This window comes from Seriola dumerili, unplaced genomic scaffold (genome assembly GCF_002260705.1).
Source record: "Seriola dumerili isolate Sdu_G_001 unplaced genomic scaffold, Sdu_1.0 BDQW01000088.1, whole genome shotgun sequence".
In the NCBI taxonomy this organism is placed as follows: Eukaryota; Metazoa; Chordata; class Actinopteri; order Carangiformes; family Carangidae; genus Seriola; species Seriola dumerili.
The window spans coordinates 12,336,730-12,354,109 of record NW_019174343.1 but is presented as its reverse complement, the minus strand read 5'-3'; the positions used below and the strand labels follow the sequence as shown (position 1 = coordinate 12,354,109).

General features: G+C 43.0%; 1 protein-coding gene across 3 annotated transcripts in view; it reads right to left on the bottom strand.

Moving 5' to 3' along the window:
- Nucleotides 1–17,380, bottom strand: part of kif21b (kinesin family member 21B) — a 57,526-nt gene that overhangs the window by 24,049 nt on the left and 16,097 nt on the right. For all 3 annotated transcript variants that reach the window (XM_022744972.1, XM_022744970.1, XM_022744971.1), the window contains exons 2-16: nucleotides 10,305–10,527; nucleotides 9,366–9,548; nucleotides 8,183–8,332; nucleotides 6,757–6,891; nucleotides 6,350–6,529; nucleotides 5,998–6,113; nucleotides 5,328–5,523; nucleotides 4,053–4,242; nucleotides 3,883–3,946; nucleotides 2,633–2,860; nucleotides 1,611–1,743; nucleotides 1,354–1,492; nucleotides 907–1,095; nucleotides 579–778; nucleotides 375–482 (exon numbers count right to left, since the gene is read on the bottom strand). In XM_022744972.1, the coding sequence (XP_022600693.1) occupies nucleotides 375–482; nucleotides 579–778; nucleotides 907–1,095; nucleotides 1,354–1,492; nucleotides 1,611–1,743; nucleotides 2,633–2,860; nucleotides 3,883–3,946; nucleotides 4,053–4,242; nucleotides 5,328–5,523; nucleotides 5,998–6,113; nucleotides 6,350–6,529; nucleotides 6,757–6,891; nucleotides 8,183–8,332; nucleotides 9,366–9,548; nucleotides 10,305–10,527 (2,434 nt within the window). The remainder of the gene's footprint in view (nucleotides 1–374; nucleotides 483–578; nucleotides 779–906; nucleotides 1,096–1,353; nucleotides 1,493–1,610; nucleotides 1,744–2,632; nucleotides 2,861–3,882; nucleotides 3,947–4,052; nucleotides 4,243–5,327; nucleotides 5,524–5,997; nucleotides 6,114–6,349; nucleotides 6,530–6,756; nucleotides 6,892–8,182; nucleotides 8,333–9,365; nucleotides 9,549–10,304; nucleotides 10,528–17,380) is intronic.

The following is a 17,380-nucleotide window of genomic DNA, read 5'->3' as shown; positions in this document are numbered from 1 at the left end:
GATACAAGTACACTATGTACTGATCTTCCAAAATATAAAAGTGATACCAACAATCTGTGTGCAGTATGTACATGATATTATAAAACAGATTTCAAGAAGAAGACCTCACTGTGCATTTATACACATGTAAGAATTCTCTGACATTTGAATTTGGACCACTGTATAAACTGTACAGCATCACTCATACTGTTGGCTAATGCTCACTCTCACTCTCTCTCCGTTTCCCAATAATTTTATTTGTGCATGTGACATAATACCAGAGGAATGTGTGTGCTAAATGTTTCATACATCTCTAATATCTAGTTTTCAGTGGAACTGTGTGGAGTAAAAATATCACCAATATGCCAGACACATAAACACACATGCAGACTGACCTCCTGTCGTCGCTGCTCCTTCTTGAGCTGGGCGATCTCACGGTTCCTCTTCGCCTCCACCATCCTCCTCCTCTGCTGCTCCTCCTTCATCTGCTTCATCAGTGTCACCTGGAAACAGCATAAAAGGTCAGGCTTCCTCAACTGCACTCCCGCTGAAAAAGTGACTTTTATCCACACTCCGACTCTCCTTTCTCCTCCCTTTACCTTGGCTTTCTTCATCTCGTTGACCTCGCCCTGGAGTTTCTTCAGCTCCCGTTCGTACCTCCCCTGGTTTTTGAGGAGACGCGCATGCTCCTTCTGTGCCGCTTGTAGCTTCATCAGGTCGCGGTTCATCTCCTTAAGACGTTTCTCGTACTCCTGCTTGATCCGGTTTGCCTTCTCCTCTGTGTAGTTCTCCATGGACACTGTGGAGCCACATAGTAATGTTAATGACCTGTTTTCAGGACACGTTTTACTTTTCTACTGATCAACATATTCCTGTGTTTTCAGCTACCAAACCATATCTGTACACTATAAATCCCATGGTGCTCACTGAGGTTCTGAAGCACGCGGTCTCTCTCCAGCTGCGTGTCTCTGATCTTGTTCTGCAGCAGGATGAGCTTCTCCTCGTACTGCAGCTTGAGCATCAGCAGCCTCCGCTGGCTGTTCTCCAGCTCGTCTATCAGCTTCTGTTTGATCTCGATCTCGCAGGTCAGGTCAGCCAGGTCTGCCTGGAAGTTAGCTGTAGGTTGGGGGCGAAGGTCAGAAACACAATCTATATTTTTATGTGTTGTGTATTTGTATATTAAGAAAAATGCCACACTCCAAAGTCTGTTTTTTATTCTTACTGACTTCAGGCCTAAACTGACTCATTTTTCTTTAAAAACATTTAAAAGGTGTCCTGACAGAAAGAGATAAAGCAGGACAACCTGTCACAAAACAGGACATAAAAGGGAAAGGAGGCCCGGTCCTTTTGTAGCAGCAGCTGTCAGAAACAGACCTTTCTCATCTGAGTCTGAGTCTGAATCCACCAGGCTCTCGTCGCTGTCAAACTCGTCCTCCTCCTCCCTGCCCTCCTCCTCGTCCTCCCCCTCATCTTCATCACAGCCACTCTCCTCCTGCAGCGGAGACATAATGTCCTACACACACACACACACACACACACACACACACACACACACAAACACTGACATTAGACTTTAATCTGTTAGTTTCAGGCTTGAAATGCTTATGACTGTTGACAAATTTGCACTTTACCTCGGTGTAATTGTCATCCGAATCGATCTCTCCGTTCTGTCCATTCTGCCCATTTTCTCCATTCTGCCCATTCTCCCCGTTCTCGTGAGTGTGCAGCTTCACTCGCTTCTTCAGACCTTTCTCCAGCTCCGGACTGCAGGAGGACAAAATCATGTTGGTCAAGCCAGATTAAAACCGGTGGTGAAAAAAACACACAAAACCCTAACACTTGTTACAGTAGGTTAGTATGGGTGTGGGCATGTGTGTGTACAGTTCAACTACAGTAGTATCCCAAATGGTTTTCTGTACATTACCCTGTAGAGACACTCTGCTTTATGCAAGTGAGATGTCCCACACTCCTAACATCCACCATTAGGGCTTTTGGGAGTGTTGCCATGAGATACGCTCCTGGTAAAATCAGCCCTCTAAAGTCATTAGCAAAGTCGTCTTCAGCTCATCTTCCCTCATCTCGCCCTTTTAGCTCTTTACATTTTATTACCAGCTTTGTTCTCCCCTTCGCACCCTCTTTTACAACCACCCTGCCACCCCTCCCATCTCTAAATTCCCATCTACTTCCATCTCTATCCCATTAAACCTCAATTAGCCTGTCAGGCTGTGTACTCTTCTCTCCCATGACCCACTGGCCGACTGAATTAGACCTTTTTGTGTCCAGGCCAGCGTTACTACTCAGCACTGGCTGCATCCCAATTCTGTTCAGGAGCTGGCCGTCCCAAAGCCCTAATCGACTTGTGATGTGCCTCTTAAGCTGGACAAGACAATGAGGGGCGAAGAGTATATGGGCAGGAACATTAATGAGCTCATTGTGGTCTTTCAGCTTTTAAAAGATGCACAGGTTCATTGACACAGGATTAAAGGGAGCACTGAGAAATTAAAGTTACATAAATCTGAGACGTTCGGAGATATTAAGACATGACAGCTCCTTGGACCTCTGTGAACTTACGTTGTGATTTGTTTTCTACTGAAAAAACTTTTTGCAATTAGCAAATAACATTGTGATCTTGCATGCATCCTCCTCTCCTCACCTCATCCTCCTCTGCCTCCTCTCCTTCTTCTTCAGCCTCTCGATGTCCATCTTGGCTCGGCGTAACACGTCTGTCATCTCGGCCTCCATGGACATTGGGGCAGGAGACGAGCCAGGGGGATGGCCCGGTGCGGGGCTGAGAGTAGAGGGGAACGGTGAACGGGAGGAAAGCCGGGCCGCCTGCCGTCGCAGCGACTCATTCATGGCCTCACTCTCAAGAAGCTTGGTTCTGACAGAGGAGAGAGGACGGAACAGAGAAGGAAAAAATAGATAATAGATAATACTTTTTTTTTTTTATTTCACTCATTTTTTCATGTTTTCCTTCTGCTTCATTTTGAGAAGGAAAAAAATTCATTGTGAAATAAAACACAACATTCAAACAGACTTAGCACACTCTAATTAAAGCAGCTAGTTCTGATTATTTTTGAGATTATTAAATAAAAAAGAAGACGTACATTTTGCATTCAACAAACAAAAAGCAGTTTCACCACTATAGCTTTACTCGGTCTGGTCTGACCAGTAGCCTGCGAAAACTTATTTTAGCTAACTTTTAGCTATCTAAAGATTTTGCTGTGAAACTGACATCAATGAGTCAGTTCACTGAATTTATCATTATTCTCCTCTTGTGCTGCCGTAACACTACATTTTACCATTTACCATTATTCAGTAACTGTCACTTGCCTTCACAGTGGCTACTGTTCAGCAAAAGTTACACAGTCTTGCTTTAAAGAGAGGATTCGCTGGGGAAAAATGGCGGTATTACACCCAAGTACAGACCATGCAACTCAATACAAACAGATTCCACTTTGGTAAATACTCAAGTTAGATGAGACAACTGATACCGCTCTCATACCTGTCCATTCGATATGAAGCTGCAGCCAGGATATGCTTAGCTTAGCTTAGCATTAAAACTATAAAGCAGGGAAAAACAGCAAGCACCACTCTTACACATTTTTTTGTATGGATTAAACAAACAAGATATAACATATTAATTATTGAACTTTAGAGGTGGGTTTCTTGTACCTACAGACAGAACCAGGCTAGCTGTTTCCCCTGCTCCCACTCTTTCTGCTGAGCTTAGCTAACTGCCTGCTGGCTTCAGCTACATACTGAATAGGTATGAAAGTGCTATCAATGTTCTTATCTTACTCAGCAAGAAAGTGCATTAACGTATTTCCCTAAGTAAGCTGATCCAGTTTGAGACTGAGGTTTGATTATTTGAAGTGATGGTGTAGGTTTTTGAGATCTCACCTAAGTTCTTCAACCTCTCGGATGTAGTTCTGGATCAGAGCCCCGATCTCCTCATTGCCCTCATCTGGAGGTCAAAGGTTAAAGTTGGCTCAGTAAACAGTGAACTTAAGACAAAGAGTTCATGTGGGGTGCATAGACATTTAAAGCAATTACACATCGCTCTCACGTACTTGACTTGGTCAGTAGAGTGCTGACCTCATTGGCCAGCAGATGTGTCACTCTGGTGTTGAGATGGTCGATGGTCTCCTGCATGGCTTTTACCCTGAGGCGCAGCGTGTCATTTTCTCTCTGCAGCATGGCGTTCTCCTGATACAGGTCACTGAACCCCTCTGAACCATCCTCACATGCAACACGCTTCCCCTGCATGAAGAAGAAGAGTCAATTTTAGGGCCAAAACCAAGAGGCCCAGGGCTGGAAAACCAACTGACTCTAAATCTATGCTCTTACATACACTTACTGTGGCTGTCCAACCAAACACAATGCTATTGTTTAAAATGAGCTGCTCAGTGTGTGGCTCTTCAAGTAGCTATTGTTGTATTCTGGATGACTGAACACTGAAAAAATCCCGTTGTGTAAGCCTCGAAACAGACAGTCACTATTTAATCCAGTCACAGCTCGCAGACATCATTACCTCCACCAGTCCAACACGCCAGTCCTCCCATACTCCAGTCACATCACATCCCTTATTACCACATCGAGGTCAGCCCGAAGTCCCTTGCCACAGACATACATTCACTTCCCTCTAGTAACCGTGGTAACCTTCGTAATCGCACAACAGACCGACAATCCAGCTAAATGATTGCTTGTTTCTTGTAGCCCCGGAAGTCAAAGATGATGAAAAACTGGAGAATTTCCTGCATTTGTTTTTCTCCCTATTTCTTGTCATATTTTCTTGTATCATATACAGTACCTCTCTGTGTTGTACTGTCTAACAGTGCGTATTACTTGATGAACACATACAATACATTGAGCTGCAGGATCAATTTATCCCTGCATTACATTGCAAAATGCTGAGGTTGCACCAATTTATCTCCTTCATACTCAGGTTGTTTGCACTATAGTATAAGACATAAATGGATGTGTGTTGCAGTAATGATCTTTAATTTAATATAGTTATACGCTGCTGCCGCAGGCATGGCGTCTGCTTTTCCTTTAATACCATCTTCTCTTACAATTAATGTCGTCTTTTTTCTTCTTGTGCTCCGTTACTATTCTCAGTTTCATCCATCTTGTCACTTTCATTCATCCTTCTCTTACGGCCTCATTGCATCAGTTACACTGACAGCCATGTGTTAACTCTCCTCTTCAACCTGCCACATTTCATTCCTCATCTCTTCTCCCCCTCTCATTCATCCCCTCTTATCTTTTTCTCTGAGCTCCTCCTTGTCTTTATTTTTTCAAATCTTTCTGCATTCCTGACTCCCATCCTCCCCTCCATCTCTCACCGCCTTGTACTCCATCAGCTCCATCTGAAGTCGGGCTATCTCAGCACGCAGGGCGCTGATCTGCTGGCTGGTCTTGTCTTGGTTCACCACCACCTTGTTCTTGATGTTTCGAGCGCGGTTGGCGTATTTCAGTGTGTTCAGCGTCTCCATGAAGTCGCGGTCTGATGGACTGACGCAGGCTATCATCACTGTACGACTGGAGATGAAAAAAAGATGAAGGTTGTAGGTTGTTGTTCATGCAGTACAGGGAGAATGCTGAGGTTGTACCTGAGTGTCTTGTTGTCTTGTTGTTAACATGAGCATAACAGAAACACATTTAATACTTATTATGCATCTATTGTGTGTGAAAAAACTATTGTCAGTAACTAAACCTGAGAACCAAGACTGCAATAACAATTATTTTCATTATTGATGGACCGTTTTGTCTATAACATGATAGAAAGTAGTGAACAATTCCCATTATAATCTCACGGAGCCCAGACTGACTTATTCAAATGTCTTGTTTTATCTGACCAAAGATTTTCAATTGACGATCAAATATGGTAAAGAAAAGCAGCAACTCCTCAGTTTAGAGGGGCTGGAATATTTTTCTTCATATTTTTTGGTATTTTGCTTGAATAGATAAACATTTAATCTATAACATAAACTGTGTGTGTACGCGTATATACACCTGTTGCCTCCCAGTGAATCCTGCAGCAGACGAGTGAGTTTGGAGTCTCTGTAGGGGACATGCCCTCCCTTCTTGGTCTGATCTCCTAAAGCACTGATCACATTTCCCAGGGCCAGCTACAACACACACACACACACATTTAGAAACTGTTTAGAAAACATAAAAGCAGAACAGAGTTCTGTATGTAAGCACTGTGTTTAAATACGTGAGTACAGGCACATAGTAGAGGAACTTATGTATACTTCCATTTTTTTTTTTTTTACACATTTTCTGTCACACCGCTCACTTATGAACACACACACACACACACACACACACACACACACACAAAGTCTATTTGCCTCTGTCTCACCAGTCCACAGTTGATAGAGATTCCCTCGCGGGCTCTCTCTCCTGTGGCTCCTGTGCGTTTGAGCCTCTCAGAGCCGGCCAGGTCCACAAAGTGAAACTTGGCCATCAGCGTCTCAAACTCCGGCTGGGCGATGGGGCTGGACTCCACACCATTCACCTCCCCGTTCTCCCCTCCTCCGTTCTGCTAGCGGTCGTGGACAAAAAGGGGAAAAAAACAAATATTACTAGAAAATAGCAATTATTTCATCACCCTGAATGCTGCTATGTCTATAACACTTAATTTTCTTTTTTTTACCCAAAATATACGCTTTTCTTTTTCACACCCTGACAGATTTTTACCTAAAATGTGTCATTAATGAAACTGTCATTGCACCCACCTCACCCTCCATCCCCAACCTCAAACCTCACCATTTGCAGCTGCTGGCAGACTCTCATCTGACAAAGGTGGATGGTGAAGATGGCGTGTGAGCGGGAGCTTTGGGCATTCATCTGGGTGCTGGCTGTGGTACGGGACAGAGCGCCAAGCTTCAGACACTGCAGCAGCTGCAGAACACACACACACACACACACACACACACACACACACACACACACACACACACACACACACACACACACACACACACACACACACACACACATACAAACAATGTGGAGGACATCTGGTCATGACTTTTTACTTTGAACTGAAGAAGAGAAAAAAATTATTTTGCATCACAATGATCACTGAAACACCCATGTCAGCGTATTTTATGAAGGGAAACCACTCATATAGGTGACTTCAACCTTTCTACTTTTTGAGCTGCGTGTTTAAGAAGCTGCTAATAGTAATATATTTACTTTTCTGCCCACTATTTCATTTCCTTTTTTTCCTCTTCCTCTTGTCTCTGCCCTCTGACTCCATCACATCCACCCTCATCCTGATTTGACATCTTCCCTCCTCTCTCCCACAGGAGGGGCCATCTGTCTCCACTTGTCCCTCAGCTGTCTGAAGTGTTGGGAATGTGATGCACCAGGCTTAAAGCAGCTAAGACAAAAGTGGCACAGCCTGCTTTGCCTCCCAATTTCTTCTTCCTTTCTGCTTCCATTTAAAAATTTGCTCACATCTTTCTTCCTACTCTGTCACCTATTTTGAGAAGAAACCTGATGATACTACACAAGTGGTTGTCTTTTCCCAGCCACTGTTTAGGCCTAAATCACCACCTGTCTCCTCTGTTAAGCTCTTTGCCACTGGCTCATCACATCTCCACGAGCAGATATTGCTCCTGCCCTATTGACCCTGTCATGTCCTTCTTCCTCCACACTGACTGTGATGATCAGTTCCTCTTCTTGACAACCATTACTCACCCCTGTATGTAAAAAAGCCTCTAATGGGAGCCAAACTTCATACATCTCATACTCTCCTCAACCTATTTGATCGGTCCAGAAGTTCTTGCCAGACATTTCTAGGCTTGCTCTGGTTGCGCTGATGCTCTGCTTCACCCAGTCAACACTCATTCACTTCTTCACACTTGACCCCTTTGCAAGGCGATACCCCTTACTCTTACATGATTCACCCTCTTAGGCTAAAACAGAAGCTCTCAGTTCTTATTTTGAAATTCTAGACTAGGCATTTATTAACAAATGTAGACCAAGTAATAGCAGTGTAGGGGGTGAAAAACATCTCTGAATGGCAAACATGTCCTTTATGAGTTTAATCATTTCAAGAAACGGTAGCAGAGATATAACTGTTTTAGAATATATAGTGCACAAAGAAGAAACATATTGAGGAAAAGACTGATAAAATATAACTGTGACGACTAGAGATGTCGCACAAATGCCCACGCACACCCACCTCTTCCTCTGAGTGTACCAGTCTGGATGTGACTCCGGTGGTGTAGATGCTGCCACTGGCGTCTTCATGGATCTTAATTGTGGACTTCCTGCTCCGACTCTCTGGATCTCTGGCTCCGTCAAATAAGTCCAGGATCTCTTCATTGTACAACTACAATAAACGAGAGTCACAAACGCAATTTAATGCACATTAACAATTACACATTTGCTGCAATACACGCATCACCATAATCAATAAACTTAAAGATTTATGTATTGACTGTAGAATTCATTACATCTTTTGAGCAAATTCTAATGTTCTCCTCATGTTCTCCGTTTCTCACAGCAGTGTGTCTTATTTACACACAGCTCTGCCGTCTGAGAGGTCAGTGAATGACCTCTCAAAAACCAATGAGGGCAAGGGCCACAGAGGTCAGCTGAAAGCTCAGCTGTTCCCACCTACTGCCAAACACATGCACACACACCCATCTGTTTACCATCAACAGAGATAACCTTTTGACCTGAGGACCTACAAAAAAAAAAAAACTGCTAATAACAGAGACCAGGACCGGCAGAAAAAAAACAAAGAAAGCAAGAAAGAAAAATGATTTATGTTTTTCTATTGGAACTGGTTTTACAGAAAGATTATTAAAGGAATCACATCTTACAGATACCCACATATACAATCATCTCCCCCTAAAGACAACCCAAACATTTGACAGGAACCTCTGGAGGAAATCATTACTTGTCATATTATCTCATTGGTCCTACACAAGCATCCCTCCCTCCCTTTCCTCCCTCGCTCTTATCCATCCTCTACCCCGCAGTGATGAGGAATAATGTCAGAGGTAATGGCCGACATTAATCAGGTCCAACAAAGCACAAGCAGACATTCCTGCCCATCTGTCATCAGGCTGTCGCTTCCTGTTTGTGGAATAGGGGGCTGATCCCCTCAACTCACTGTTTTGCCCCATCTGGTTAGAGTTAATGTGGACCGATCCCAGCACACACACACACACACACACACACACACACACACACACACAAACACACACACACACACACACATACATGCGCAGATGTGCCTTTGCAAGCAAGAATATCAACACTGCCCCATGAAAATGTGAGAACACGTAAAACTTTGTCACAGCGCGGTTGAACATGTGCTGTACATCCATACACTTCTACACGTGTGTGTCGCCCACCTCTAGGAACTGGGCGCTGACTTTAAATTCGGGTGGCTGGGTGCCGGCTTCCTGGGCGCGCACTTTCCTGTTCTGGATTCCCTCAAAAAGCTGGTGAACAGCCCGAGGGATGATACCCTGCTCCTGCTGGGTCAGATTCACGTCAAAGCCCGTCCCCATGGTGTAGGTCTTCCCCGAACCCGTCTGAAACACATTTCATCAACCACAATGAGATCTAATTTTATCCTTCTTACGTGTAATTTTGTTTTATATGCACCTATCAGCAGCTAATGCCAGTTAACCAAACTTCTAATAAGAAAGAAGTAATGAGGCATATATGTACTGCAATATGGCTATGTCATCATCAGGTTTCTAATAAGAATAAAGATGAGCAGCCTCTAGAGGATTGCTGTACCTCGCTACAAAGAAATTTCAGAATTTAAGTTCTCAACAAATGTAGAAACATTAAATACAGTCACACAAAACATATTTTACATTCAAGATTCAACATTAGGTTTGGGAGTGTAGTGTATGATTATGACTGACTGAGGATGATTTATAAACCCTGTGTCACCACCCACTACAGACTGTGGGAAATAACATCCTGGTAAGTTTTAATTTGTCATATTTATTTGTATTTTTAAATGAGGAATTAAGATTCCAAGATAGCCCAGAAGGTCTGACTTAAAAACCCATTGGCTCTACATTAACTGTGTGTCAAGGATGCAGCTATGTTTACCATCTGTCAAATTCGCCTGACTAATGTTAAATGTACAGTATAGCTCCTACAGGATTGGGAAGGGAATTCAGGTTGCTTAGGTAAAAACTAAGTTAATAAAATGATAAATAAAAACTGATATATAAACTTAATAAAAACTCATAAATAACCACAACAACTACAACAGATCTGTATTTCATTCATTAATCACAAAAAACAGGATCCAAGACTCGCTGTCATACCTGGCCATAGGCGAACACGGTGGCGTTGTAGCCCTCGAAGCAGCCCTCGATGAGCTTGTACACGCAGCCTTGGTAGATCCGGTGCTGCTCTGAGTCGACGTCAAACACAAAGTCATAGGTGAAGGCCTTGTCCTTTCCCAGCAGAACTTGTGGTTCTCCAGGTGTGACCAAGGTGCACACGTGGCAGCCCTCGATCTTCTCCTTGGCCATCTGAGGACGAATCCTGGGAGGAGACGACGGGAGAGAAGAGACGCGCAGTGAATTGATGACATGATTAAACGATCATAAATTACAACATGTGAAATGAGTCACACAACTCAGCAGACAGGTCGCTGACTGTGACTGCGCCTGGAGTGTTTTAATATGTTTATGCACCGCGTAGATCAAGCGTGACAATCTGATCCACAGACTACACATGCTCCCTTAGACCTCTTGATAATTTCACGTGCACAAGTGTAAACAAGAAACAATGAGAGTATGAGAGCATATTATAAAGAGTTAATGGGAAGATGTCCACATCTAAACCAAGACTGTGAAATAATAAATCTATCTAATAAATGTGGCTTTAAAAAGTACCGTATTATTCTAGTAGACATTTAATCAGACACAGCTCTGGCAAGAAAATCATTTGTAATTGTGTTTTCTGCTGTTTCTACAATAACGACATCCTTTACTTCACCATCAACCTGGGCTAGCATATTATTACTACATGCATCCACTACATTGAGAGTTTGATCCTCCAAACACAGGGACTCTGCCAGTTCAGCATTGCACTCCTGCTGTATAACAGGAATCATGGAGGACAGTTTTCTAAAAAGGATCAAAATCACCGCAACAGAACCAAAGATTTTCTCTTCTGTATTTCACGCATTCCTCTTCCTCATCACGCCTACATTACCCACAATGCAACTGAACCCACATCACTCAACTGTACAGATTCTGGTGTGTTATGCTAGTATGAGCTAATGATGTGCGAGCTCCCTTCTTTCTAACTCCACACCACCAGATTTCTTTCATTTTCAATTGTTTTCATTTTCTTTCATTTTTGTATTTTTAGCCCCAGCCAACGCTGACTCAAGTGATATCAATTAAGGCAATTTATCAGACTTTGCGGCGCTCCCTATGGAGCCACAAGAGGCATTATACAACTAAGTACTCCACAAAACCTGTAAACGGACTTTGGTGTGTAAAAACAGTGGAGTTCCCCTTTAAAAGTGGGTTTAAATATATGTATGATTTCTCTTTATTATGGGGTCACCTTATAAAAAGTTGATTGGACAACTGAAATAAAAAGAAAATGAAGTTGTCTCTGCCACTGAGAGGAACAGGGTGTGTACGATTGAGACGGCAAGAACCTTTACTACATAGTAATTTTATAGTACCTAAATAAAAATCTACATTTTTTACTGTCAGACGTGTAAATAAAACAGGTGACATGATGCAATCTATCAGTCACAGGTTTATGCCAAGTCACTACATCAATCTGAAAGGGGCAGTAAAATGTAACTTCACTTTGACTGACTGCCAGAGGAAAATAGAGCAGTCTTCAATCCGTGGTCTGATACACAAAAGGCAAACAAGACATTCCCACGACTTCACAGAAATCTGTAAGAACAAGGAAGAACAACCATGAGGACAAAGCCCATTCAGCAACATCTGTTTGTGCAGTTGATTTACAAAGACAGAGAGCGTGTGGAAATTGAGTGATGAGGCATAAAATGGACAGTTCTGAGAAAAACTAGTGCAAGTAAGGCCACCGATGATGATAAGGCAGACTTTGGCTCCTAAGTCATTATTACAGCTGCTGTTAATCCTGCTGCACAGGACTCACAGTTCTGCTGGGCTTTCCATCCTGTCAGGTAGTTCACTGCAGTTAATTGCTTTTCACCTGACATTTCAGTTGTAAAATAATCCCTGATAAGATGAGTCCAAATGAAAGCAGTCACTGCGCAACATCTTTGAACTCACTGACAGAATGAGGGCCGCGTATTTAAATTTAGGCCCGTTTTAACTTGTTTGCGAGCGGAAAGGCAGAAAGCTCCGCAGGCAAGACGGGTGGCTGATTAATGGAGATGCAGCTGTTCAAGAAGTGACACTTTTTACATCCTTGTGCCGCAGTGCTGCTGAACTGTGAGAAAACTGTGGCTCTAATGTTGTTCTCACAGAACACAATGTACATAAAACAGAAGATCTGTCGCATGGGCCCCTGTGTTAATCTTAGGCTTTCAGAGGTACACTGTGGACACAGTGGAGAGGTAATCACTTTAAGCTGTGGAAAAAGCCATGAGCCAGCAGTATCGGAGCATGGGTCTACCTCTCCACATGTTAAACCCCACCCCCCTGTTCAATCTTCAGGGGATGCAAATCAACTCCCCCGCACACTGAGACCACACTAGAACCTCCCTTTGGGATGCTCCAACAAAGACACACACACACACACATACTGTATAAAGCCATACAAAGCCAGAGAAATCCCCAACAACCACATACAGCTGCTGTAGGGATAATGGGCACACCACAAAGACACACACAGCCCAAAAAACAACCTACTGTACAATCTTCAGTACACACATGGTTCCTCTCTCAAGCATGTATTAAGAACCACACCCACCACAACAACTCACAGTAATCTCTTCACCACACGTTGTTACAGTGCTGCAGAAACACACGCACAGAGCTGACAACAGCATTTTTTTCTACCCTTGGTTCAGGCCTTGAAGGGGTCTTCCAGGAAGTATTTAAACACATTAGAATAGTCTGATTCAGCAGCAGCAGCACACACAGACCACCTCGGTGACCGACGGTGTGACACCGAAAGCAGCTTGCAGACAGATGAGGTCCTTTTATCACTGGATGTGACCTTGACACTGAGGTTAATGTATCTAAAACCACAGATACCATACATGTGCTGTTTAACCCCATTTGAATGAATTGGATGTGGCAGAGGAGGAGAGTGCGTTGGTCCAGCACAATGGACTGTGTGTGAGGGTGAGGGTGAGGGTGGGTGTGTGTGTGTGTGTGTGAGCTGCAGCTGTATTGTGAAAGGGTTGGCGGTCATTTTTCTGCCCTTTTCTCTCTGTTTACACCCAATTCCCTCTGATTGTGATATTTATAGGTTAGCAGTGAAGTGTCAGGTGTAACACTTGACAGCAGAAATTGAAAAGAAAGAAAGAAAGAGAGACAGAAAGAAAGAAAGAAAGAAAGAAAGAAAGAAAGAAAGAAAGAAAGAAAGAAAGAAAGAAAGAAAGAAAGAAAGAAAGAAAGAAAGAAAGAAGTGTTTATACAGTATGTCAATTACAGTAAGAGATGGCAATGGGCCTGGGAATTTATTACATATTCATCACATCCATTTATTCAGAACCTCTGGCTTTGAGACACCACATTTCACAATCATCAGTCCTTCCCCCATTAAGATAATTAACTTTTCATAATCACTTACATCAAAGAAAGAACCTCCAAGCAATACTTTCTGAATTATGTCTCGTCATGTGCCCTGCAGAGAGTAGAGTAAGTGCATTTCTGTTTTCACCTCCCGTCATCTCGCATCGACCCCTGACTGACTCACTGGACAGCCACGTCTCTGCTGTCAGGATCTCTCTCTGCTTTGCAGCCTCTGACAGACTACAGACACTCCAGTCATTGCCAGTACATATATTGAAACAACAGCATGGTTTACATTTGGTTTTATTTCTCAAGCATTTCATATAGAGAAGTACAAGGTCATTTTGAAAGCTTCGGTTTGGCTGTGACCATTTATTTTTGGTTTTGTTTTTTTTTAGCCATGGCAGCAGTAACCCTGGCCTACAGGGATTAAGTGTCGTTCTTTGTATATTAAGAATCTGTTGGCAACATTTTGTGTGTAGTGCTTTTAGTATGCTCTTTGTACTCCTGGACTTGTTCAACAGACCCCACACCTACTGTCTATATAAACAAATCTTTCTAGGGCTGATTCGCTAATCAACACAAAATGAATCAACAAGTTTGGCAATAGATTCATTGTTGGAGTAGTTTATCATGAACATGCCAAACATTAGTTGTTGACAGCTTCGCAAATGTGAGAATTTGGTCCTGTCTTTGGGTTTCGGACTATTAGTAAGAAAAAGACATCCAATGACGTCACCCTGGGCTCTATAGAAACTGTGACGGCCATTTTTCACTATATAGAACATCTTACTCATAAGCAAATTCATTGATAAGTCAAGAAAATAAGAAAGATTAAACAATAACGAAGATACTCATTGGCTGCAGCCCAAAACATTACATAATCAAACATTGGTGTTCAGATTTAATGCTGTACTTTCTTCCTCTCAGTGTCCTTTGTCTTTCCCTCCACCAAAAAAATACCAAAAAAGACTAATATGGCTGAATTCAGGAAAGTGTCGACATTAGATGAGAATACGTGAACACGTCTGCCACAAACAAGCAAATCACACACACTCAAAGAAGCACAACAACAATGACAGCCTCAGTGATCAGTGATCCGCAGGGAGAAGAAATGGAACAGCTATAAATAATCAATACACACACACACACAAATAATCACACACACACACACACACACATACACACAAATAATCACACTGCGGCCCAGCTGGATGAACATTTAAGCCAGCTGCGCCAACAAAAGATCAGATCTATAACATTGATCTGAGAAGCGAACATTTTACACACACACACACGCACACACACACACACACAAAGATCCTGACTCAGACCACACACATACACACTAAAGAACATTTAGCAGCTATAAATAGCCCATAACACCGCGATTAAATGTCTGTGTGAGACAGAGGCGTAGAGAGAAACACAGAGAAGCAGGTTGTGGATCCCTGATGCGGCAAATTAAGGCGTCTATCTCTTCTCATCTTTGCACACTAATAGGAAAGTGGTTTAAATACCCTGGGGACTAAACAGAGTCCCTCGCAGAGCCAACACAAACACACACGCGCACACACACACGCGCACACACACACACACGCGCGCACACACACACACACACACACCTTTACTGCACACTTTTATGTATAAATTCTTCATACACAGATGAATGTGAGGTGCAAACATGATGTCTTCACTCATTACCCCAAACCCAGTTCTGTCAGACACACAAACAAACAACACACACAAAGTCAGAAAACTCATTATCCACAAGCTCTGAGGGGATTCACTTATTACAATAATTATCAAACCCAATAGTGCTAATTAGGACCAGACTCAAAAAAAAGCTAACAAACACACGCACAAGCACAGAGCAACTGCCATATCAAGCCCTGATAGCAGCAGAAGTCATTGATGTGTGACTTGAGTGAAGTTATCTGCGACATGACGGAGGCAGAGGATCTGCCAGAATACTGAACACACTCCTCAAGACCTTTCTGACATTTACAGCATCCTTCAGCAGACTCCTGACTTTGATAATGTTAAAAAAGAAGTCTAAATTTTGTTATTAAGTTGTAATTTTAAGAGGAAAAAAATTTACTACCTCAAGAGAATTACAAAAAAAAACAAAGTTGGAATATTTCAATATTTAGTTAAATTAAATTTTAAGAGAACAAGCTTCAATATTGCAAAAGTCATAATCCACCAACAAACATGTTTTAAGAGAAGACAGTCTTTGCATATCATAGTGTCAAAAAGTCTTGTGCCACTATATTTTCACAATGCACGCTCACGCTCTCACACACACACACACACACACACACACACACACACACACACACACACACACACACACACACACACTAAAAGTCTTAGTCTAGTTTCCAGTTTTTTTTCCCCTCAGCTGGCATCACTTTGGTCCAGTTTCCTTGGGCACAGCACAAACTGCCCAGAGACTCCCAATGTGCAATGACTGCATGTGTGTGAGCATATGTTTGTATTCACGACAGTATGATGGTATTCTTCTCTTAGTGTACAAATGGCAAATTACAAATGCTAATACCCAATCATAACACAGTAATCTTCACCTGAAACTAAACCGTTGACCTGCTATCCAATCACAGCCCAGAAAATAGCCTGGACCAAATGCCAAATCTGTTCCCAACAAGCCCAGAGTAGCAATAAAATCAGGCCGCAGTGATTGCTGCCAATGACAGCAAGTGCCAGTAATGCCTCTGTGTCTGAGCATTATTGTGTTATGTGTGTGTGTGTGTGTGTGTGTGTACGTGTGTACGTGTGTATCTTCATGCTCAGTCAACCTTCAAAGACAAGGCCGGTGATAGCCAAAGAGCTCATTTCCCTAATGTAAACACTTGAGTAAAGACACAGCCCACACATACACACGCACATAAAGGGACAGAGTTAATCGTATTCTCTCGAGCTGCGAGTGTTTCAGAGCCTTGTTGTCTCTCCTCTGGCCCTGAGCCAGTGGAGGAAGCCAGCCGCTGCCTCCATGTTTCCTTTAACTCTGTCCATTCATCAGCGGACAACATCTACTCTCATCACATTTCTCAATCGAGGACTATTTGAACAAGACCTTCTTTCCATCGTGACTCCTCCTTCTCTCCCTGTTATTTGTTATCTGTTCAGCTTCATCATCGGTGTACAGGGAAACACCGCTGGGCTTTTTCTTTTGTTTCTGTGTTCTTGTCCTCATCCTCACACCTCTGCCTGTTTTGCAGCCGTCCCTCAGTTTGCTGCCAGTGAAAACACACTATCAGGACAAAAGCTTGAATGACAGAGGCAGCGGAGGGGGCCTGTTCCATTTCCTTTTTTCTCCTGATAACAACGGACTCTAAGCGCTAGTGTGGACTTTTCCCCGCTGCCGCACTTCCCCTACCTCCAGCTCTGTTTCTGTCTATCGATTAAATATTGCCTTCATAATGGAAAAACACGTATCCATCATTTGGCGTGAGACACCAACACATTGTGTCAGTTCCTTAACAACTAAATGCAAACACGCCGTCACCACCTCCTCCCATCACGCAGCAGATCAAGTAACTGTTGACGGACGATTCAACAGTCAGTCTGCCATCCAGCAAAGGTTGCACTGACAGACAGGAAATAAAAGCTCTACAGTGAGCTGTAAAGACAGTGGTCAGAGGTAAAGGACAGAGGACACAGTAGGAAAGCGT